General features: G+C 39.6%; 2 protein-coding genes across 3 annotated transcripts in view; one reads left to right on the top strand and one right to left on the bottom strand.

The window, feature by feature from the left end:
- Nucleotides 1-25,191, top strand: part of cog5 (component of oligomeric golgi complex 5) — a 168,679-nt gene that overhangs the window by 29,289 nt on the left and 114,199 nt on the right. For both annotated transcript variants that reach the window (XM_086010231.1, XM_086010229.1), the window contains exon 7: nt 21,508-21,638. In XM_086010231.1, coding sequence (XP_085866357.1) covers nt 21,508-21,638 — 131 coding nt within the window. The remainder of the gene's footprint in view (nt 1-21,507; nt 21,639-25,191) is intronic.
- On the bottom strand, nt 4,556-5,916 carry gpr22a (G protein-coupled receptor 22a). The gene has a single exon (XM_086010228.1). It carries the CDS (start codon nt 5,872-5,874, stop codon nt 4,633-4,635), a length of 1,242 nt encoding a protein of 413 aa, XP_085866354.1. The 5' UTR covers nt 5,875-5,916; the 3' UTR covers nt 4,556-4,632.

Below are 25,191 nucleotides of genomic sequence, written 5' to 3'. Positions count from 1 at the left end.
CTCCAGCACCCTCAACACCCACTCCCCTTCCCACGGCCCCTTCCCACGGCACCTTCCCGTGCAAGCGCAGGAGATGCAGCACCTGCCCTTTACCTCCTCCTTTTCCCCTGTCCAGGGCCCCAAATACTCCTTCCAGGTGAAACAGTGATTCACTTGTACTTCTTTCAATTTAGTATATTGTATTCGCTGCTCACAATGTGGTGGTCTCTACATTAGGGAGATCAAATGCAGATTGGGTGATTTTGCTTTGTTCAGTCTGCAAGCATGACCCTGAGCTTCAGGTCGCCTGTCATTTTAATTCTCTGGACCACTACAACTCTGACCTTTCTGTCCTTGGCCTCCTGCACTGTTCCAATGAAGCTCGAGGAACAGCACCTCATCTTTCTATTCGGCACTTTACAGCCTTCCGGACTCAACATTGAGTTCAACAATTTCAGTTCATAACCTCTGCCCCCATTTTTTTGGACGGCAGCTGTTGCTGATGATTCTGATATTCCTATTTACACCTCCTTTAAACCTATCTTTTGTTACTTTACTTGTGCCATTACCATCTCCTTTCGCTTTGCACCATCATCCCTTTTGTCATTTCATCTCTCCCGCCTTCCACCTTCTCACAGACTTTCCCTTTTTGTTCTTTCCTCCCCTCCCCCTTTTGCTGCCTCTATACTTGTTTAAAACCTGTTACTGTACATCTCTAACCTTTTCCAGTTCTGACAAAAGGTCATGGACCTGAAACATTAACTGTTTCTCTGTCCACATATGCTGCCTGCCTTGCTGAGTATTTCCAGCATTTACTGTTTTTATTTCAAGCATCTGCAGTATTTTGCTTTTGGACTAAATAGGTTGTTCACTTCAACTTTATCTACATATTGTTGCTTTAACTTACTCTTCGTCCCAATCTGATTATTGTATTGGCTCTCCAGTGTCTCCTTCTGATGCCTTTTGAAGTAAATAAATATCAACTATACACCAGTAACTAGATACAATTGCATATTTTGACTCTAAAAAAGCTGATCAGTTCTACTGATCAGACAGTGAATCAACAGGTTAACATACTTGCTGATGGTTTCCAGCTTAAAATGTACACTTTATTTAGTTGATAAGTATCTGAAATCTGGTTGAACTACATAATGGCTGTATCTAACACATATATATTTTTTCCATTTGCACTCCCTACATCAAAATAATCTCGGGTGAAATCTAGGTTAGAATTTCGGTGCAAATAACGCTGTGGGTAGTTTTAATATAATAACAATACTTGTAAACTAGCATTTATGTAGCCTTTTCTCATTATCAAAATATCTTGAAGCTTATCGCAGTGCACTGCATTGAATGTTTTTAAGAAAGCAAATGTGGCAGTCATCGTATCCCCACCAACAGAAATCAGATGTGTTACGAGTCAGCCTTGTTTTTTATGGCGTTGATTGAGAAAGGAATGTTGGCCAAAATATTGGGAGAGCTACCAGCTCTTCTTTGAACCATAGGATCTTTACCTGAACAGCCAGATATGATCTTGCTTTTAATGTCTCATTTGAAGGATGGATTCTCCCACACTATAGATTTCCTTCAACCTAGATTATGCAGTTAACTCCTTCTGTTGGACTCAGACCCAAAGCTTGGTATATGTCTTGGTCTTGGCTGAGTTCTGCAGTTGTTCCCCAAATATGGCTTGTAAAAGGAACAACTGTAGAATTAATCTTGAAGTCTTTGGCTCCCAAAGTTTATATGTTGTGTCTGATTAGGCGGTGATTTAAAAAAAAAAAAAAATTGTGATGTCCTAAATGAGTTTGAAAGAAGGCAAATACTGTATTAGAATAGCAAAATACTGCAGATGCTGGAAATCTGAAATAACAGAAAATGCTGGAAATACTCAGCAGGCCAGGCAGCATCCGTGGAGAGAGAAACAGAGTTAACGTTTCAGGTCTGGGACCCTTCATCAGAACTGGAAAAAGCTGGAGATGTAACATATTAAGCAGGTGCAGGGGTGGGGGGTGGCGGGGGGGGGGGGGTGTTGGGAGGGGAGGAAGGGATTGAAGGAACATACTGTGCTTATGTAAGAGGCAGGAAAGATAAAATGTTGCAAATGGGAATGGCAAAATCATACAGCATGAAAAATCAGGGCAGGGGTTATAGTTTGAAATTGTTGAACTCAATGTTGAGTCCAGAAGGCTGTAAAGTGCCTAATCAAAAGATGAGGTGCTGTTCCTCGAGCTTACGTTGAGCTTCATTGGAACAATTTGCCATTCCCATTTGCAACATTTTATCTTTCCTGCCTCTTACATAAGCACAGAAAAATGGACAAAGTCATAGAATTCAATCCCCAAAGCATCAGTACAAATCCCAGAATACCATGTATTAAGAACAGAATTTAACTTATTCATAGAATTTTAATCTATGGCTCTGATAATACATTGTGCATTACATGGCATAAACAAGTCTATCTTTCTAAAACAGCATATTTCTGACTTGCCATGAGCAAGTTAAGGGAGATCTGTTAGATAGAATATATATATATCTCAAAGTAAAGAGTAATAGCTTTGATGTACCCAGCAAGGCATTTTTTTAATTAAATGATAATGAAACCTGAATTTCTTCTCTCATCATTCAATCCATGTTTTCAGAACTAATCTCAGTTGTGCCGTATCTCAGAAATGTCTCATAGCACTTCATATACAATGAGTTTCTTGAAATGCAGTGACTACTATGTAGGGAAACATGGCAGTCACTTTGCGCACATCAATATCCCACAAACACTGAGAAATGACCAGTTAACCTGTGTTTGTGGTGTTGGTTGAGGAAGGAATGAAGGCCAGGATACTGGAGAACTTTTTGCGCTTGAACAATACGATGGGATCTTTAACATTCACCTGAACTACTAGAACTGGTAGATCGGACCTTTGTTTAATGGCACCTCCCTCAGCACTGGAATGGGACTTGAGCCCATAACCTTCTAACTGAGGGGAAAGATTAACTAACTGAGCCATTAGCTAACTAACAGAAAACAGTGTGTCGAGATAAATGGGTCATTTTCAGGTTGGCAAACTGTAACTAGTGGGGTGCCGCAGGGATCAGTGCTGGGGCTTCAACTATTTACAATCTATATTAATGACTTGGATGAAGGGACTGAGTGTAATGTAGCCAAATTTGCTGATGATACAAAGATAGGTGGGAAAGCAAATTGTGTGGAGGATGCAAAGAATCTCCAAAGGGATATAAATAGGCTAAGTGAGTGGGTAAAAATTTGGCAGATGGAGTTTAATGTGGGAAAATGCGAGGTTATCTACTTTGGTAGGAAAAATAAAAAAAGCAAATTATTATTTAAATGGGGAGAGATTACAAAATGCTGAGGTACAGAGGGATCTGGGGGTCCTTGTACATGAATCACAAAAAGTTAGCATGCAGGTACAGCAAGTAATTAAGAAGGCAAATGGAGTGTTGGCCTTTATTACAAAGGGAATGGAGTATAAAAGTAGGGAAGTCCTGTTACAACTGTACAGGGCGTTGGTGAGACCACACCTGGAGTACTGTGTACAGTTTTGGTGGTCTTACTTAAGGAAGGATATACTTGCATTGGAGGCAGTTCAGAGAAGGTTCACGAGGTTGATTCCGGAGATGAAGGGGTTGTCTTATGAAGAAAGGTTGAGCAGGCTGGGCCTATACTCACTGGAGTTTAGAAGAATGAGAGGGGATCTTATTGAAACGTATAAGATTCTGAAGGGGCTTGACCGGGTAGATGCAGAGAGGATGTTTCCCCTCGTGGGGGAATCTAGAACTAGGGCGCATAATTTCAGAACAAGGGGTCGCCCATTTAAATTGGAAATGAGAAATTTCTTCTCTGAGGGTTGTGAATCTTTAGAATTCTCTTCCCCAGAGAGCTGTGGAGGCTGGGTTATTGAATACATTTAAGGTGGAGATAGACAGATTTTTGAAAGGTAAGGGAGTCGAGGGTTATGGGGAGCGAGCAGGGAAGTGCAGTTGAGACCAAGATTAGATCAGCCATGATCTTATTGAATGGCGGAGCAGGCTCGAGGGGCCAAATGACCTACTCCTGCTCCTACGTCTTATTATGTCGTCTTCTTATCATTGCAAATAATACTATGAAGTTGAGCCTCAGTCAGGGCATTACTTTTTAAGTTGCTCCTTTCCAAAAAAAATATTTTTGGTCTTCACTTGCTTTTGAGCCATTGTGCTTGCAATACTTCTATATTATTCACAAGTGCACTTTCAGGAAAGATTTCAAAAACAGTACACAATGAAAGACAATACAGTCCAAATGGTTTAATTTATAATGGTGTGACGCTATTTTAGGTAGACAGGGAAAATCATTTTATGTTAACTGGAATAAATAGTAAAACTGTACAATGTTGTGACCTATAACATTTATTATAATTAGGTGACATATTGCATCTATGGAAGATAGTCATTTGATTTTCAAATCGACTTGGTACTTTATCAGTGGATCAATGTAGTCTGTACACATCAGTGTAATATTATCCTTTTATTTCATTTACAGATTTTACAACAACTGCAACCTATTTTCTCCCCAGTATCTAATGATGAGCTGTTGGATCATATTAGCTGGTTTCAATCTCTGAAGCAGCCATTTTTGCCTCAATTCATTTTTATTGAAAGTTATTTTTTGTATCTTTTGGGATCTAGCCAGGAGTTGTGGATTACTGCATTGTTAGGGTTGGGATCAGCCTCAACAATTGAGACCACTCTCTTTTTCATTTTACTTTTGAGGACCTTTTGGAATTTCTGCCTTGCAAATGCATATAGTAAAGGATGGAATATAGTTGTTCCATAAGCCATGATTAGAAAGCACAGTCTTAATTTTACCAAAACATCACTGAGACCTTTATATAATATTATCATATTTAAAATTGATATAGGTGTCCAACAAATGAGAAATGTTGAAATAATTAAAAGGGACATGCGAAAAACCCTTTTTTGTCGTTCCCGCCTTTCACGATGACGCTTAATGGCTCTTCTTAGGGCAATTATTACAGAGACCGAAGTTCTTACTCCTAGTATTACATTGTGTCTTCTGTTACTTTCTGATTGATCAGTATTTTCATGTTGTATGGTTAGTGGTATGGTCTTTTTTCCCTTTGTTTTTTTCTGCCTAGTTGAAAATCGTGAGCCTATTCTGATGTTCAAGGCTTGAAGTATTTTGCTGTAGGTTATCAACATTACAATAGCAGTGAAAAGAAAGATGGGAATCTGAATTAGAAGGTGGTAATATATTCCCAATTCATTGTGGTATTCATTTACACCAAAGCATAAGAGTGTCTTATTTTGCCAGGTGTTTTCATCGCCTTGTAGACTAACAAAACTGACTTCAATGAAAGGAATTGTAAATGAGGAAAAGGACACAATCCACACTGATGTTAGTAACATTATTGCTCTTCCCATAGTCAAAATCCGATTGGCTGGCTTAACTGAAATGTCATATCGATCCAGAGTGATTGCAAGAACATTTACTGCAGTTGCTACACTAGCAAAAGAAATACAGGCTTCATGAAAATTGCAAATCAAAGCTGTTTTGCTCTCTAGCGAAACAAGAGTGACAATTATTGTAAGGGGAATGCATCCAACGCATATAACGACATCCAGTATGTGCAAGTTCATAGTGATAATATTACTGACTGAATTAATCAGGTTTGACTTCATACAGTAAAGTGCCAATACTGTCAAGTTGCTGCTGAGTCCTAACAAAATTTCTAGAACCAAAAATCCAGTAAGGGATGCCTGAAAACTTGCTGGGTAGGGAAGAGTCCAATATGCATTGCCGTTGATATTATCTATCTCATCTCGAACTGTCAAATTGATTTCTGTCTGCATGGTGACTTGTAAAATAGGATAGAGACACATTCTTTGTAGATGATGATTTTGATCAATCCTGAAAATGTAAACAAGAACATTAAGTTCTACTGTTTTATACTAACTCCCATGAAGCATGACTGTACAAAAATCTTTCCTCCATTTCCTGTTTGGCCGTACACATGCAATTTTATCAACTTTGTTGGTTCAAAATCACTCAAAGTTTGGGAGTGTTTCTGCTGTGGAGTTCTGTTTGCTACAATTGAATTCAAGCGATTGTTTATTTGTAGATTTTAAATTGGAGTGAGATGATCAATAATACTTAATACTTGGTTCGAGATCACTTGATGTAAAGTTGCTAAATTTAAGAGGACATCTTGGATTTAAAGCAGAGGTTTGTTTGTGATGGAATTACATAAGGAATTCATAATCTGTACAATTAAGTAATCAGCACATTATATAATATAGATATGTGTGTACACTAGATATGTACACACAATAATGAATATCTAAAATAAATTATTTTCAAATCATATTAAGTTTATTTATGCAAAACTGATATCTGGAAGATGCTCTGGTTGAAATCTATGTGCAGTAATTTATATGAATAGTTATAGTATATTTGGGATGACATTGTAGGTCATATTACATATTTATAGATGTTGTTCCTCTCCCTCAAAAAAAAATAAATATTGGGTAAAATGCAATTTGTCAGCAGTAGGTCAGGCATTTCTCTAACCTCTGCCTACCTTCTAACATTTCATTGTACTGAACATGTAAGAGCTGCTAATTTAAGGTGAAGAGCTTCATGATCGGTTTACAAATGCATTAGTTAACAGAGTAAAAATGACACTCGTTGCTAAATTATACTTAAGATCTGAACACCTCTCCTCCAGTAAGCATGTACATTCTTAATACAATAGCAGGGAGAGCATTTGGTATTCTGTCTAATGGGCTGTTTAACAAAACTCCTGCAGATAGCATTTCAGCTATTCAGTCCTGTTTTTCTTTACAGAAATGGAAAAGTATTGCAAAATGTCAGATTTAACATTACAGGGTGCTCTTGTGATAAATATATTTTAAATTAGTGAATCAAGTGCATGCTTTCATTCAGGTTGCAGATGCATACTTGGGCAATACTGAAGTTTCCTAGCTCAGATGCATATGATTAGTATCTTAAATGGGAAAGAAGACACTGTCCATGTTATCTTCTATGGAGCGCACACTGTTGTCATGTTCGTGATTGAATTGAGCTACTCCTTCCTTATTGTAAACACCTGATATTACAGGTTTCGTCTGGAGGGGAATTTGCACTGTCCCTTTATATCTTTTATATGTCATAGAGTCATAACGGCACAGAAGAAGGTCAATTCGGCCCATTGAGTCCGTGCTGGCTCTCTGTAGAGCAATCCAGTCAATCCCATTCCCCCGCTCTATCCCCGTAGCCCTGTAAGTTTATTTTCCTTAAGTGCCTATCCAGTCTCCCCCCTTGAAAACATTGAGTGTCTCCGCTTCCACCACTTCCGTCGGCAGCGAGTTCCAGGTCCTCACCACTCGCTGCGTAAAAAAGTTTTTCCTCACGTACACCCTGTATCTCTTACCCAAAACCTTAAATCTGTGTCCCCTAGTCCTTGTACCATCAACTAGTGGGAACAGCCTTTCCCCGTCTAGTCTATCCAAACCCATCATAATCTTGTACACCTCTATCAAATCACCCCTCAACTTCCTTTGCTCTAATGAGAACAAATCCAGCTTCTCCAACCTGTCTTTGTAGCTAAGATCCCCCATCCCCGAAACCATAAATCTCTGCACCCTCTCGTGCCTTCACATCCTTCCTAAAGTGCGGTGACCAGAACTGGACGCAATACTCCAGTTGTGGCCTAACCAGCGCTTTATAAATGTTCAGCATAGCTTCTCTACTTTTGTACTCAATACCCCTATTTATGAAGCCCAAGATCCCATATGCTTTGCTAACCACACTCTCAATATGTCCTGCCACCTTCAGGGACCTATGCACATTACCTCCCAGGTGCCTCTGTCCTGCACACTCTTTAAAACTGTGCCATTAAGTGTATATTGCCTCTCCCTGTTCCTTCTGCCAAAATGCATCACCTCACACTTCTCTGTATTAAATTCCATCTGCCCATTCTGTTAGCCTTTCTATGTCGTGTTGCAGTCGATTGGTATCATCCTGTTTGCCACACCCCCAAGTTTAGAAATTCTACTCTATTCCAATATTCAGGTCATTTATATATCAAAAAAAAGCAGTGGCCCTAGCACTGACCCTTGGGGAACACCACTGTCTACCATCCGCCAATCTGAAAAGCAGCCATTTACCACAACTCGCTGTTTTCTGTCCTTAAGCCAATTCCTTATCCAAGCTGCCACTGACCCACCATGTCCATGAACCTCAATTTTATCAACCTTCTATGTGGTACTTTGTCAAATGCCTTCCTAAAATCCATGTAGACAACATCCATTGCATTCGCTTCCATCAATCATCCCTGTTACTTCATCAAAAAATTCATTTAGATTAGCCAATCACGATCTGCCTTTTACAAATCCGTGTTGGCTCTCCTTAATTAGCTTAAACCTCTCAAGTGCCTGTTAATTTTTTCCTTGATATTGTTTCTAAAGCTTTACCTACCACTGATGTTAAACTGCAGTTACTAGGATTGTCCTTGCACTCTTTCTTGAACAATGGTGTCACATTTGCCAGTTTCCAATCCTCGGGCACCTCCCCCGCATCTAGGGAAGATTGGAAAATTATGGCAAGCCCTTCTGCTATCTCCTCCCCCAATTCCCTTAGCAACCTGGGATGCAAGCTATCTGGACCAGGCGACTTATCCACTCTAAGCATACCCAGCCTTTCCAGTACATCCTGTCTATCAATTTTCACCCTTTCCATTGCTTCTACCTTTTCCACTTCTACTGATATTTTGTCAGCATCCACTCCTTAGTAAACACCGATACAAAGTACTCATTGAGTATTCTAGCCTTGCCCTGCGCCTCTAAGCATATATCACCTTTTGTCCCTAATATCTGGTTAAATCTACAAGATACAAGCTCGTAAAATATTTACTTTAACTTGACTAATATTTCCAATGAAAGTGGTGACCGTGTTTAGCCTCAGTGTCACTGGGTTAGGAAGATGAAAAATTGGAAAGTGATCCTGCTCATCATTGCTATCCAGGAGCACTTGCTGGAATTGTATATGTGCATATATAAGCAACTTTTGGAAAAATAGCATATATTTTAGAATTGTGATGCTATTGTTTGAAGATGTAATGTTCCTGCCCTCTGCTGGTCAGATTTACATAGCAACATACATGTTGGAAGATGTAGTACTGCACTTTAATCAGGACTATTTACTACCTTTTCACTTAAAGGATGCTCCAATTATGGTGGAAGAATTAAAAAGAAATTATTAAAATTTAGTAATTTGCTTGTATCATTATTTCTTACACCAATGAGCATTGCTAAAACTTTACATTTGAATTGGGCACAGGTATATATTTATTAACATTGTTAATCAAGACAAAGAAGCAAAAAGGTATGTAATGAGAGAGGATTAATTAGCAATCTTGTTGTGGGAGGCCCCTTGGGGAGGAGCGATCATAATATGATAGAATTCTTCATTAAAATGGAGAGTGAAGTAGTTGACTCAGAGACAAGGGTCCTGAATTTAAATAAAGGAAACTGCGATGATATGAGGCACGAGTTGGCTAGGATGGATTGGGGAACATTACTTAAAGGGTTGACGGTGGATAGGCAATGGCAAACATTTAAAGATCGCATGGATGAACTACAGAATTTGTTCATCTGTTTGGCATAAAAATAAAACAAAAAAGGTGACTCAACTGTGGCTAACAAGGGAAATTAGGGATAGCATAAGATGCAAGGAGAGGACATATAATTTGGCCAGAAAAAGCAGCAAACCTGCGGATTGGGAGCAGTTTAGGATTCAGCAAAGGAGGACAAAGGGATTAATTAAGAGGGGGAAAATAGATTGAGAGTAAGCTTGCAGGGAACATAAAAATTGACTGTAAAAGCTTCTATAGATATGTGAAGAGAAAAAGATTGGTGAAGTCAAGCGTACGTCCCTTGCAGTCATAGTCATACAGCACAGAAAGAGGCCCTTCGGCCCATCGTGTCCGTGCCGGCCATCAAGCCCTGTCTAATCTAATCCCATTTTCCAGCATTTGGTCCGTAGCCTTGTATGCTATGGCATTTCAAGTGCTCATCCAAATGCTGCTTGAATGTTGAGGGTTCCTGCCTCTACCACCCTTTCAGGCAGTGAGTTCCAGATTCCAACCACACTCTGGGTGAAAAAGTTCTTCCTCAAATCCCCTCTAAACCTCCTGCCCCTTACCTTGAATCTATGCCCCCTTGTTATTGACCCCTCTACTAAGGGGAAAAAGTTCCTTTCTTTCTACCCTATCTATGCCCCTCATAATTTTGTACACCTCAATCAGGTCCCCCCTCAGCCTTCTCTGCTCCAAGGAAAACAACCCCAGCCTGTCCAGTCTTTCTTCATAGCTGAAGCGCTCCAGCCCAGGTAACATCCTGGTGAATCTCCTGTGCACCCTCTCCAAAGCAATCACATCCTTCCTATAGTGTGGCGACCAGAACTGCACACAGTATTCCAGAATCAGGGGCATTTGTAATGGGGAACAAAGAAATGGAAGACCAATTAAATACGTACTTTGGTTCTCTCTTCACAAAGGAGGACACAAATAACCTCCCAGAGATGTCAGGGAACATAGGGTCTAATGAGAGGGAGGAATTGAATGAAATCAGTATTTGTAGGGAAATGGTGTTGGGGAAATTGACGGGATTGAAGGCCGATAAATGCCCAGGGCCTGATAATCTACATCCTGGAGTACTTAAGGAAGTGGCCCTAGAAATAGTAGATGCATTGCTGGTCATCTTCCAAAATTCTATAGACTCTGGAACAGTTCCCATGGATTGGAGGATAGCTAATGTAATCCCACTATTTAAAAAAGGTGGTAGAGAGAAAATGGGGAATTATAGACCGGTAAGTCTGACGTCGGTCGTGGGGAAAATGCTAGAGTCCATTATAAAAGATGTAATAGCAGAGCACTTGGAAAACAGTGACAGGATCGGACAAAATCAACATGGATTTACAAAAGGTAAATCATGCTTGACTAATCTACTGGAATTTTTTGAGGATGTAACTGGTAGAATAGATGAGGGAGAACCAGTGGATGTGGTGTATTTGGACTTTCAGAAGGCTTTTGATAAGGTCCCGCATAAGAGATTAGCGTGCAAAGTTAAAGCACATGGGATTGGGGTAAGGTACTGTCTTGGATAGAGAACTAGTTGGCAGACAGGAAGCAAAGAGCTGGAATAAACGAGTCTTTTTCCGAGTGGCAGGCAGTGACTAGTGGGGTACCGCAGGGATCGGTGCTAGGACCCCAGCTATTCACAATATATATAAATGATCTGGACGAGGGAACTAGATGTAATATCTCCAAGTTTGCAGACGACACAAAGCTGGGTGGGCGTGTGTTCTGTGAGGAGGATGCAGAGAAACTCCAGTATGATTTGGACAGTTTGGGTGATTGGTCAGATGCATGGCAAATGCAGTATAATGTGGATAAATGCGAGGTTATCCACTTCGGTGGCAAAAACAGGAAGACAGATTATTATCTGAACGGCAATAGATTGGGAAAAGGGGAAGTGCATCGAGACCTGGGTGTCTTTGTGCACCAGTCGCTGAAGGTAAGCATGCAGGTGCAGCAGGCAGTTAAAAAAGGCACATGGTATGTTGGCCTTCATAGCGAGAGGATTCGAGTACAGGAGCATGGATGTCTTGCTGCAGTTGTACAGGGCCTTGGTGAGACCACACCTTGAGTATTGTGTGCAGTTTTGGTCACCTTATCTGAGAAACGATGTTCTTGCCCTGGAGAGAGTGCAGCGAAGATTCACCAGACTGATACCTGGGATGGCAGGAATGACGTATGAAGAGAGATTGGGTCGATTAGGCTTATATTCGCTAGAGTTTAGAAGAATGAGAGGGGATCTCATTGAAACTTATAAAATTCTAACAGGACCAGACAGACTAGATGCAGGAAGGATGTTCCCAATGGCAGGGGAGTCCAGAGCCAGGGGTCACAGTCTAAGGATAAGGGATAAGCCATTTAGGACAGATGAGGAGGGATTTCTTCACCCAGAGTGGTGAACCTGTGGAATTCTCTACCACAGAAGGCAGTTGAGGCCAATTCATTAAATATATTCAAGGAGTTAGATATATTTCTGAAGGCTAAAGGGATCAAGGGATATGGGGAGAAAGCAGGGACAGGGTACTGAATTTGGATGATCAACCATGATCTTATTAAATGGTGGAACAGGCTCGAGGGGCCAAATGGCCTACTCCTGCTCCTATCTTCTATGTTTCTATGCCGTTTGGCTTGGTATGAAAACGGTCTCAGACAAGTGCTCACGAAGTTTTCCATGTGGGTATACCACTTACGTATGAATGAATAATGAGTGTAGACCATTATCTATTATTAATTTTCCCAATTAAATCCCAGAGTTCTAATCCAGCCTCCTTTTGTTGCTCCATTTAGTGACTATGAATATGTACACTCAAGTTAATATAGAAAGCAGAGGTAGGATTTGGAGTCGATGGCTTGAGGAAAAACAAGAGACAACGGTGTTTACTAATTATTTTCTCCTTTTTCCCTTCCACTCCATACCTCCTGATCTGGAATTCCCATCTCCCTCACTCCATGTTTGTGATTCACCCGCATGCCTTTTTGTGTTGCCTTCCAGCTAATCCATATTCCTCAGATTTCTGTATCACTTAAGTTTGCCCCTCTCCCACATATGCTTTTAAGTTCCTAGTCCTAGCTATTTAATGTAATTGGATAATAAAGCTGTGCTCACTAATGCTGCAATGCTTCTGGGATGTAAGCTATCTCAACGTTTTTCGTGTTTTCGCCTTGTTTTCAAATCCCGCCATGGCCTTGCCCCTCCCTATCTCTGTAATCTCCTCCAGCCCGACAATCCTCCGAAGATATTTGCACCCCTTCAATTCTGGCCTCTTGAGCATCCCCGATTTTAATCACTCCATCATTGACAGCTGTGCTTGCAGCTGCCAAGGCCCTAAGCTCCCTCCCTAAAGCTCTCTGCCTCCTTTAACATCTTAAAACCTACATCTGGGCTAATATCTCCTTATATGGCTCGGTGTCAAATTTTGTTTGCTAACGTTCCTGTGAAGCGCCTTGGGACGTTTTACTACATTAAAGGCGCTATATAAATACTTGTTTTTCTTTTAAGATGGCGTGTATTATCACTTCAGGTTTTGGATTACTTTGAGTTCAAGGGAGTTTGAAATAGCTGCCCTTGCAGCAGTATTCCTTTGCTCTTTCTTGCTGCAAGGTTGAGAGTAGGAGAGAATAGTGCCACATCGCTGAGGTATATTTGTTACCCAGGACGGAGAATCAGTGTTATGTTGGGAATCTACAACTGGAACTTGGGTGGGCTGTCTAGAGAGGGGAAAATAGCCTGGAACTAACATGAAGATTTTGAAGTGCCTATCAACATTATACAAGTGCTGGGAAACATAACCACCTCCTAATATGCACCCTGAACTAACAAATCTTTCTGGAATTTGTAGTCCATCAGATTTTTGTAAAACTACTGGATGCTTTTAAACTGCAGGTATAACTTCCGTTTGATGTATTTGAATTTGAAATACCATTGTCTGAAAGTAATTTCCTGCATGTAACTCCTGAACTGTATTGTGTTTGCGCCATAAGTTGTTGGGGAATTACTTTCGAACAAATGCAAGTTTATCATAACCAAAATTGTGTCCACTGGGGCAATGAACATTTTCACTTATTCTTCTCTTAGTACTGTTTTGGATATCTAATGTTGCTTTTTAAATTTTCAGGAATGTTTGGGCACAGACCCAGAGGAAACAATATAGAAGTTAACTAATGTAGAAATATATTTCAAAATTAATTTTCTTTGCAGCATATTTTTAATAGCAAATAGTTCCTTTTGTGACTTACCTTTTCCCTAGAATTTTCTGTAGCTTCTGAGGCAGCTACCATATTAAAGTTGATTTGAAGAATCTGATAAGTAATGTCATGAAATTAGAATATAATACTTCATTTGACATCACTGTTGTAATATGGTATCTGACTTTAGATCCCTAAGCACAACTATTTGTATTCCATACATTGTAACCGCTTATCTTTGAGGCTTTTACTTTAAGTTTTAAAACGCTGTTCTGGTCACTTTTGCTGTTAATGGTATGAATACCAATGTATTGGTGCTTCAGTCATTGAAGAATATAAACTGGACTTTCACTCTGATATTGTGTGCCCTTTCAATGTGTCACATTCCAGCATCTTTTTTGCAGTTTGTTTTCTTTCAGTGATGTTCAATATTGCAAAGATCCAAACTATGCTATGTATTAAATACAAACCATATACTTCTAATAACGGCTGTTGTACTCTTTTGACATTCTTCAGTCGCTGAATACGAATGTTCTTTCTCTAATGAGATCTGAAAGTAGTTTGAATAATTAGGCTGCAAAGTAAGTTTTATGTGGTACAAAACCTAGACTGGGTTACAGGAAACGAAATAAGCGGTTTGAATGACTTTGTTTGTTTTCTAGATTCTGTTCTCGCTTCTCTTCTGCTGTTTCCAATTTTTTAATAGCTCCTCAAGGGGCTTCCCATAACATTTAATAAAACAGCAGGGAGGAGCATAAAACTGTCCGATATTCTTAATGCTGTTTCAGTGTCGAAGCAGAGATCAAACCAGATGATAAATACTTTCAATTTGTATTGGGTTTCTTCAAAATATCAGAATATCCCATATCATTTCAAATAACTTGAACTATTTAAGCGACCCTCTTCTGCTGTTATCAATTGAATTGTAATTCAGTTTGACACTGCAATTAGTGGCACATGCATGACATCAGTGATGGGGTCTTTGCATTTCTGCTGCAATCATTAGGTGTCTTCATTAGTATTGAGTCCTTCTGAGCAGCTTAATTTTCATGTTCCCTACAAAAATGAGGGAAAAAAAACAAACCTGGTCAAATAATGTTCTGTGTACATGATGCAGCAAAAGTTGCCAGTTAATATTTGTGTATGTTTTCAGACTAGAGATTTAAGGAGATTATTGAATCCATGCTAAAATAAATGCACCATTACTAAATTACTTATTTGTATGTTGACTGTCTTATTTTGAAAACAGTTAAAACTTTAAAAAGATATATTTGTGAATTGTTTAACAAAATTAAGGATTGTATTTTGTTTTGTAAGAAAAAAATCTTATTTGATTTCCATTCAGTGTAATTGTATTGGACCTGTATGTTACCTTGGTGATTAGGTAGCTGTAACATCAGAGCGTTTAGACTCTTTAACTAGCAAACAGCATTTCAAAGAATTTGAATCCTGGTTTTCACTGAACTTTATACTTGGGGTTGTCCAAAAAGTTGGTTTGTCAGTCTTGGCCAGGTATCCTGGGAAAGGAAGGGGAACTAGCTGCAGAAGAAACCATCCCACATCACTCAAGTGTGCCAACTAGCATGTTATTTCAGGAGAGACATGAATACATTGCAAGATCTCAACATTACTAGAATACTGTCCTCCTGCCTAAGGAAGATACTGTGGATGTAGTGGGGTGAATTAGGGGAAGTGGAGGAATAAAGTGGGATGTTATATAAATAAAATGAGTATAATTCTAGCAGAAGAATAATGCAAATTAAAATCTGTGAAAATATGATCTGCAAAGGCAAAAACAGTAAAATTGTGTTGTATGAATACCAGCAAATCTATGAATAGAAATAATTTTTATACATTTTAATTATTTAATATTTTCTGTTGCACCACATATTTCATGCAAATTACAAGACAAGTTTCAAAAGAATTGTGATGCTGAGAATATTTTGTGTAAATTGTCAAAGATAATTCAGTAAACTTAATGTTGCAAGAATATGAAGAATAAAATGAAATAGAAATTTATAGTAATGGTAGATGATAAAACTTAACATTAACAAATAATGTTGGACAAAATTAATGTGGCAGATTTAGTGAGGGTAGATTTGTATTTAATTCTGAGCCATGTACTCATTTATATAAATAACAATATGGCTTCACATTCCAGTTGCAGATAATATATTCAAATAAAATTGAGGTAGAAGAAATTGAAGCGTGTTTGTATGGAAACCATTCCTGCAACATGTAAAATACATTTTACAAAAGAATGTTTTGCTTTAATGTCTGTCAATTTAAAGAGCAGTTAAAATTGGCAATAGTCAATCGCAGCTCTTTCCACTTGTTTCTGAAGCTCATTGCAATTGTTTTGCAGGTGTAATACTCTATTATTGGAAAACAACATTTGATTGTACATGTATTTAGAAATGTTCATTTATATTAACATTATGGATATAAGTATTGGTATCCTATTTAATTTAATACTTAAGACATATTTATATAATGGAAAGTAAATGATCAGAATTTTTTTTCCAGTATTTTATTGAAATATTTGTCAGAAACATTAACATTATTACAAGACAGTTTTTCTGTTAGCAATTAAAAATTGTGCATCCTTAATTACTAGATGCAACAGAAAAATAAGGGAATCTTACCTTAGCTGAAGACCAAAAAAATTCTGTATGCAGGTTATTTACGATTGATCCTTTTGTTAGCAGAGTACAGTATCATAAGAGTATCATAAGAACTGTTTCTGAAGCTGATCCTTCAAACACAACCTGCTTCTACAGTCACTGTTTTGCATATACTATTGATGAGCTCATGAGCCTATTACAGTAGGTTGCTGTTGCTTCTCTAAACTAAGAAATCAATGAGCTGCTGAAAATACCTAATGAAAGTAACATGCTGCAGCCTTGTGTCTCTGGAGATCACATTCAGTTTTGGCCCTTTTGGAGTGGTAAGGCAGCATGAAGTAATTGTGGGCGGCATTCACCGAATGACAGCTTGACTCATTGCTTCTCTTCACTGCAGAGAATTGCAGTGTATGCATTTGTTTTGATTTGCTAACCATAATGGATTTGTCCAATTCTTCGTGCAAAGGGGTGTGTTTTTTTAAAATCAAGTTCAATAAATATCATTTGGTTTGATAATTGAGAATCTTTTATATATAAAAAAAAAAAAAAAAAAAAATTGGGGGTCTAATTAACCTAACCTAGAGAGAAAAATGTAAGCTGCCTGCTGACGGCAACTATTTCAAAAATAAATCCGTAGCTACAATTTAATTTTAATTTTAATCTGTTTGAAACTAACTTGGCTCTTTTTAAGTTATTTAAATATTGTGGCCAGGTGTGGTTCACGTTTCTTACATAGTGACATTTTTACAACAAAAATATATACCTTGTCTGGGTGATGGTAATTATTTTGCTGATGATCATTTCACCAATAATTCAGTCTAGTTGCCTAGTTACACTGAAAATATTTTGTACATTTGTCACATCTCATGATAGATGATGCAAAGTAGGTCTGCATACACTGGATTTGGCAATTGATTGATACTGTTAATTATTTCTCCTTGACCATAACCAAGTGAACCATGAGTATAAGTTCTATCTGGCAGTATGAGATGAAAATGTGACTTAACCTACGGTGATGATTAATAACATTCAGAGCATTAGTAATACCCACTGCATATCATTGAATTTAAACTTGAATACCATATGGTATGTATAAAGCAAAATAAACATACAAAAAATGATACAATTTAATTTTACTTCAAAAGGAGTTATGGCATTTTACAGCTGTATTTCCAGAAATTAGCCTGCCATGTTTAAGAAACTGCAACAAAATTGCTTAATGGACTTTTCAGGTTTCGAAAAGAGAATTGATTTGCATTTGACCTGTACTGAAGCAGTAATCTGTCTAGCCTTGCTGTTGCCCTGTAAAAATTAGATGGTTGTGTATAATAGAATCGCAGTTAAAAGGATGAGGTCTGGACCTCTGGAAACATTATTAACCATGAATGGCTTGCAGATTTTTAGATGCAATCTATGGTTTAAAAAGGATAAATGTGGTTTTGACTTCAAACAGAACTGAATAAAGAATTTATCTTGTTGTACCGTAATCACCTTTCGTTGTCCATCTGCCTCCCAATAAGTGCCTTTCTTTGGCTGCATTCTTGAAAATCCCTTTAAGTGAAGAATTAAATGAATGTACCATCTTGACCCAAAATTAATGTTCTAAGTCGCAAAGCTAGGATGAGGTTTTAGCTTTGTGACTTTAATATAACTACAACAAAAAATATTTAAGTTGGAATTTGCCCTTGGTATAAAATTGAAATATGCCATTCTCTCCTCTCCCTGGGAAAAACATATTTAATTGCATGCAGCATAGCAGGCAAACTCTGCCTTTTGAACAGTGTTGGTATATTTTTGCAGTCTTCGTATTGAGCCATGTAGCTGCAACTATCTTCCAGAGCTGTGATTTAGTAATGTAATATATGCTGGTTTTGGATTCAGATGGACTTATGGCTTTTGTTAATCTCTGCTACATCTGCTTTCCAAATTTCAAGCAATATTCTTGGGGGGGGGAAAAAAACTTGAAATATTTTAAAATCTCCATATGCTTATAATAGATTTCAGCGTAGATTGAACAGAATTTTAAATACAAACCTAAACAGAAGCTTAAAAAATATGTAAAATTGTAAGTTTAGCAAATTTTAGAAACCCAGAACTGAATAGGTACTCGAAGAATACAGATTCTGTGCCACAGGAAATATTTCTAACTCTCTCCTCCAGATATCTTTAAAAAGTCTGCATTCTATAACAGCTCTTCATTTGAGTATTTTCTGTGTATCCTGCCTGAATAGTCTAATAAACTAAACTATAAAGTTATGGTTCGAGCAGCAAGCCTTGCTGATGCTTCGTAATATCATTCCCTAGAACTGTGTATCTTAAATACAGGCATTCAGATGCAAGGAAACTCACTTTTCACTTGCTGAATAGAGTTGCTGCATTAGGTCACTGGAAATCTTTGATTTTCCTATTGGTAACTGCTACAATTTCTTCATGTCTTTCTGTTGTTCTAGCTGCCATCACAGGCAAACCTGTGTCCTTGTTACAGTTGCCATGGCTGCAGCCTGTTACGTCACCAAATATACCAAAAGGGAACAAAATACCTATCTGATGCATTTCCTTTCATTTATAAACAGTGAAAGTTTACAAATATTAATTAGTTTAACCTTTGCATACAACTATGTACAAATCAACTGGCGATCTAATCAAGATGTTTAAAATGATAAACTGATTCGATAGAGTAGTTACAGTTCTAGAAAAATGGTGGGTATATAATCTTAAAATTAGAGCTAGGCAATTTAGGAGTAAAACTAGGAAGCATTTTTCACAAAAGGTAGTGGAATTCTGGAACGCTAATCTCCAAAAGGCTGTGGAGGCTGAGTCGATTTGAAATTTTCAAGACCGATTGATAGATTTTTCGGTAAGGGTATCAAGGGATATGGATAAAAGGATCTCAAGACTGAGATCGATAGAGCTTATTTAGGTTAGAGTATCAAGGGATATGGAGCAATGTCTATTGGTGGAGGCAGAAGGCATGGCTGAGGTATTAAACAAGTAATTTGCATCGGTGTTTACCAAGGAAGAGGACTTTGCAAAAGCTATGGTATACGAGGTGGTTGTCGAGATACTGGATGAGATAAAAATAGATAAAGAGGAGGTACTAGAAATGCTGGCAGTACTTTAAGTGGATAGGGCACCCGGTCCTGATGGGATGCATCCTCGGTTTCTGTGGGAAGTAAAGGTAGAAATTATGGAGGTGCTGGCCTCAATCTTCCAATCCTCCTTAGATACATGAGTGGTACAATGGACTGGAGGATTGCAAATGTTACACCCTTGTTCAGAAAAGGGGAGATGGATAGACCTGGCAATTATAGGCCAGTCAGTTTTAATGTCAGTAAACAACAACAGAAAATGCTGGAAACACTCAGCAGGTCAGGCTTTACGTCGGTGGTGGGGAAGCTTTTAGAAACAATTATCTGGTAGAAAATTAAAAACCACTTGGACAAGTATGGACTAATAAAGGAGAACCAGCATGGATTTGTTACGACAAATCGTGTTTGACTAACTTGATTGAGTTTTTTTGCTGGGGTAGCAGAGAGGGTGGATGAGGGCAGTGCAATTGATGATGTGCATATAAACTTTCAAAAAGATGTTTGATAAAGTACCACATATTAGGCTTTGTAAAGTCTGTGGGTTGTTTAGTTAATTAATACACAGACTCCAAGAGTAACTTAAAACAGGACTTTACTATTCAAAGGTCAGGGCGAATCTGCCCAATAACTCCTGGCACAACACTTATATACTGGTGTGGTCACCGTCGGTATTACCGTATACAGAAGCCAAACAAAGTAGTGCCACACCTAAAATAGTTCTCTTAAAGGTGAACGGTTACATACAATAGTTCTCTTAAAGGTAGACGGGTACATACACTATAGGCTTGTTAGCAAAATTGAAGCCCATGGGATAAAAGGGACAGTAACAGCGTGGATACAAAACTGGCTAAGGGATAGAAAAGAGTTGTCCGACTGGAGGGACGTATACAGGTCCAGTTCTAGGATCACTGATGCTGTTCTTGATGTACATTAATGACTTGGACTTGGGGTACAGGGCACAATTTCAATATTTGCAGATGACACAAAACTTGGACATGTAGCAAACAGTGAGGAAGATGGTAATAGACTTCAAGGCTGGTAGGATGGGCAGACACATGGCAGATGAAATTCAATGCAGAAAAGTGTGAAGGGTGCATTTTGTTAATTATTACAAAGTTACTAAGTATTTACAGCAGTGGTCTACCTTTTTATGGGGTTTTTAACACTGATATTTCCACCATCTACAAGGCACAAGTGTGATGGAATACTCTCCACTTGCCTGGATGAGTGCAGCTCCAACAACACTCAAGAAGCTCATCTAGGACAAAGCACCCCACTTGATTGGCACCCCATTCACTACTTTAAACATTTGCTCCCTCCACCACCGGTGCACTGTGGCTGCAGTATGTACCATCTACAAGATGCACTGCAGCAACTCTCCAAGGCTTCTTCGAGAGCACCTCCCAAACCTGTGACCTCTACCACCTAGAAGCTCAAGGGCAGCAAGCGCATGGGAACACCACTACCTGCAAGTTCCCCTCCAAGTCACACACCATCCTAATTTGGAAATGTATCACCGTTCCTTCATTGTCGCTGGGTCAAAATCCTGGAACTTCCTACCAAACGGCACTGTGGGAATACCTTCACCACACAGGCTGCAGTGGTTCAAGAAGGCGGCTGACCACCACATTCTTGAGGGCAGTTGGGGATGGGCAATAAATGCTGGCCTTAAACGATGCCCATATCCTGTGAATGAATTTTTAAAAATGTGGAGAATGGAAATATCAAATTGGTGGTTTTTGGAGGATGGAAATAAATGTATTAATGGAGAAATTGCTCTGGCTGCTATGTGTAACGACATCATAACTAAATATATTGACTCTAGCAATTCCTTCCCCATTATTGATGAAATAACAAGGAAGCTTTACATTGCATCTTATTTGTGATCTAGCTGTTGCCAGAGGGAAAGTATTGAATGCTCCTCCACATTCAAATGGGATTCACTGAAAATACTGACTCTTTTTGCTTTTTGTTTTACAGATTATCTTTCACAAGGAGTTGATCTTTCGGGGATTGAAGTTATAGAAAATGATCTTCTTTTCATTGCAAGAGCCCGACTTGAGGTAGAGAATCAAGCCAAACGGTTACTTGAACAGGGAATGGAGACACAGGTAAATGCCTAAATCTTGTGTTGAATTTGGAAAGTGGCATTTCAGCTATTAAAGTAACTAGTTTTGAACAATACCAGTGTTCATTAATTAAAGCATGAAAGTTGGATATGTACAGAATTTTTAAAACTTGCTTATGTATATTACATGTGTATACTTCTGTGTCATCTTAAATTATTTTTGCTCATATTGTCGCATCAGTTATACTAGTAGTACATTGATGCCTTTCTTAACTGGTCACACAGAATCACAGAATCCCCACAGTGCAGATAGAGGCCATTTCGGCCCATCGAGCCTGCACCGACACATATCCCACCCTATCCCCGTAACCCCACGTATTTAATCCCCTAACACTAAGGGTCAATTTATCATAGCCAAATCAACCTAACCTGCACATCTTTGGACTGTGGGAGGAAACCGGAGCACCCGGAGGAAACCCACGCAGACACAGGGAGAATGTGCAAACTCCACACAGACAGTCGCCCGAGGCCAGATTTGAACCCGGGTCCCTGGCGCTGTGAGGCAACAGTGCTAACCACTATGCCACCGTGCCCCCCCCGTGGTCTTTGGGTTGTTAACTTTAGAGTTATTTTCAGTGCAAAGTTTTAACATTAAGCATCTTTAAAATTCAATCAGATGTAAAAGTTCACCTTGAACATCCACATCAACAGAGATGGACTTTCTTATAACTTGTAATCATCATGGTGGGTTCCAGTTAAAGCTACAGTAGTTTTGAGAGAGATTTACAAAAAAGTCTTTATTAGCTTGCACTTATAAAATTCACACTGGCAGTAATGGTGCATTATCTAGCTACAAAAAGTATGCAGAGTAAATTATCTAGTTGTAAAGCGTGCACAGTCAACCCACAGATGGTCTTCCCACTCTTTTTAAAAAGGAAAAACAACTGCAATTGTGTTGAACAAGGGACGTATACAGCTAAACATGGGAGGTGGAATCTGTACAGACCTGGCAGGTTGCACCTCAACAGAGCTGGGACCAATATCCTCGCGGTGGGGGGGGTTTGCTAGTGCTGGTCGGGAGAGCTTAAACTAATTTGGCAGGGGGATGGACACCTGGATGTAGCATTAAAAAGGAGAAACAAGGTGCACAAAGGAGTGGGGGAGACAGATAGCACTAGAGTAAGAAATAGTACAGTATTAGGTGGGGTCAGACTAAGAGAGAATACAAGAAGTGTGTAAATGCACGAAGCGTGGGAAATAAGGTTTGTGAGCTGCAGGCACAAATAGCCATATGGGAATATGATGTGGTGATAACGGAGACCTGGCTCAAAAAAGGGCAGCATTGGGTACTAAATATTCCTGGATATACGGTGTTCAGGAAAGATAGGGAAGGAAAGGAAGGAGGTGGGGTGGCACTATTGATTAAGGAGAATATTACATGTCTGGAGAGAGAGGATGTCCTGGGGGGGGTCAAGGACAGAATCTATTTGCTTAGTGTTAAGAAACAATAGAGGTGCCATTACACTACTAGGTGTATTCTATAGGGCACTTGCTAGTGGGAAGGATATAGAGGAGTAAATTTGCAGGGAAATTAAAGAGAAGTGCAAGAACTATAGAGTAGTGATAATGGGGGACTTCAATTATCCTAATATAGACTGGGATAGTACAGGAAACTTTGTGCTATCCGGCACCCACGGGACCAAGCTGCTGCCGTTGCCTAAAAAGTGCCGTACTCTCCAGAGTTAATGTTGAGAGATACGGAGATTCTTATCTGCGTATTTGACAACAAACACTGTTGCTTAGCAACAGCTTCTAAACACTCGAGTGTGGCCCTAAAGCTCTGTAGCTGAAGCTGTTGCTATAGCTACAGACCTTGCACAGCTTGACTGTTCAAACAAAGCAAAAAAAACAAACAAAAAGAATAAAAAACGGCTGCTGATTTTTGCCGGTGGCTCCAGATTGCCGGATAGCTCACCTCCGGATCGCACAAAGTTTCCTGTAATAGGGTAAAGAGCAGAGAGGGGGAAGAATTTCTGAAATGTGTTCAGAAGAACTTTCATGATCAGTATGTTTCCGGCCCAACGAGGATGGAGACATTGCTGAATCTGGTTCTGGGAAATGAGGTAGGTCAGATGGATCAAGTGTTAGTCATAGAGTTATACAGCACAGAAAGAGGCCCTTCGGCCCATCGTGTCCGCGCCGGCCATCAAGCCCTGTCTAATCCCATTTTCCAGCATTTGGTCCGTAGCCTTGTATGCTATGGCATTTCAAGTGCTCATCCAAATGCTTCTTGAATGTTGAGGGTTCCTGCCTCTACCACCCTTTCAGGCAGTGAGTTCCAGATTCCAACCACCCTCTGGGTGAAAAAGTTCTTCCTCAAATCCCCTTTAAACCTCCTGCCCTTACCTTGCATCTATGCCCCCTTGTTATTGACCCCTCTACTAAGGGAAAAAGTTCCTTCCTATCTATGCCCCTCATAATTTTGTACACCTCAATCAGGTCCCCCCTCAGCCTTCTCTGCTCCAAGGAAAACAACCCCAGCCCAGGTAACATCCTGGTGAATCTCCTCTGCACCCTCTCCAAAGCCATCAGATCCTTTCTATAGTGTGGCAACCAGAACTGCACACAGTATTCCAGCTATGGCCTAACCAGCGTTTTGTACAGCTCCATCATAACCTCCCTGCTCTTATATTTCTATGCCTCGGCTAATGAAGGCAAGTATCCCATATGCCTTTTTAACCACCTTATCTACCTGTCCTGCTGCCTTCTGGGATCTATGTACATGCACACCAAGGTCCCTCTGATCCTCTGTCTTTCCTAGGGTCTTACCATTCATTGTGTATTCCCTTGCCTTGTTAGTCCCTCCAAAATGCATCACCTCACACTTTTCCGGGTTAAATTCCATTTGCCACTGTCCTGCCCATCTGACCAACCCATCCATGTCGTCCTGCAGACTGAGGCTACCCTCCTCGCTATTTACCACCCCACCAATTTTCGTGTCATCTGCGAACTTACTGATCATACCTTTTGTGGTAAACCACTGTTATAACCTGTCTGTGTCTGTATGTGTATTCCACTAGGTACAGGTCTGGACATGCCTCGGCTGACTCCTCCCACTATTCCAGGTATATAAGTGACTACCTCCCAGTCCCTTAGTATTCTGGACGGGTCGACCACTCGAGACAAGACCTTCATTCTTTAGTTAATAAAAGCCTGATTGTTACTCGCTCAACCTCAGTCTTTTGAGTAATTGATGGCGCATCACCTTTTACATTCACATCCAAATCATTAATGTAGACCATAAACAGCAAGGGACCCAGCACCGATCCCTGCGGTACCCCATTGGACACAGGCTTCCAGTCACAAAAACAACCTTCGACCATCACCCTCTGCCTTCTGCCACTAAGCCAGTTTTGGATCCAATGTGCCAAGGCACTCTGGATCCCATGGGCTCTTACCTCCTTGACCAGTCTCCTATGTGGGACTTTATCGAAAGCCTTACTGAAATCCATGTATACCACATCCACTGCACTACCCTCATCCACACACCTAGTCACCCCCTCGAAAAATTCAATCAAATTGGTCAGACATGACCT

The sequence above is a fragment of the Somniosus microcephalus genome, chromosome 17 (genome assembly GCF_052327205.1).
Source record: "Somniosus microcephalus isolate GS21.2 chromosome 17, FLI_Smic_1.0, whole genome shotgun sequence".
Taxonomy (NCBI): domain Eukaryota; kingdom Metazoa; phylum Chordata; class Chondrichthyes; order Squaliformes; family Somniosidae; genus Somniosus; species Somniosus microcephalus.
The sequence above is the reverse complement of the archived record's forward strand: the minus strand, read 5'-3'. Positions and strand labels throughout refer to the sequence as shown.

Excerpts from the sequence above, each read along its gene's own strand:
- gpr22a (XM_086010228.1), bottom strand. The coding sequence starts at position 5,874 with ATGTGTCTCTATCCTATTTTACAAGTCACCATGCAGACAGAAATCAAT.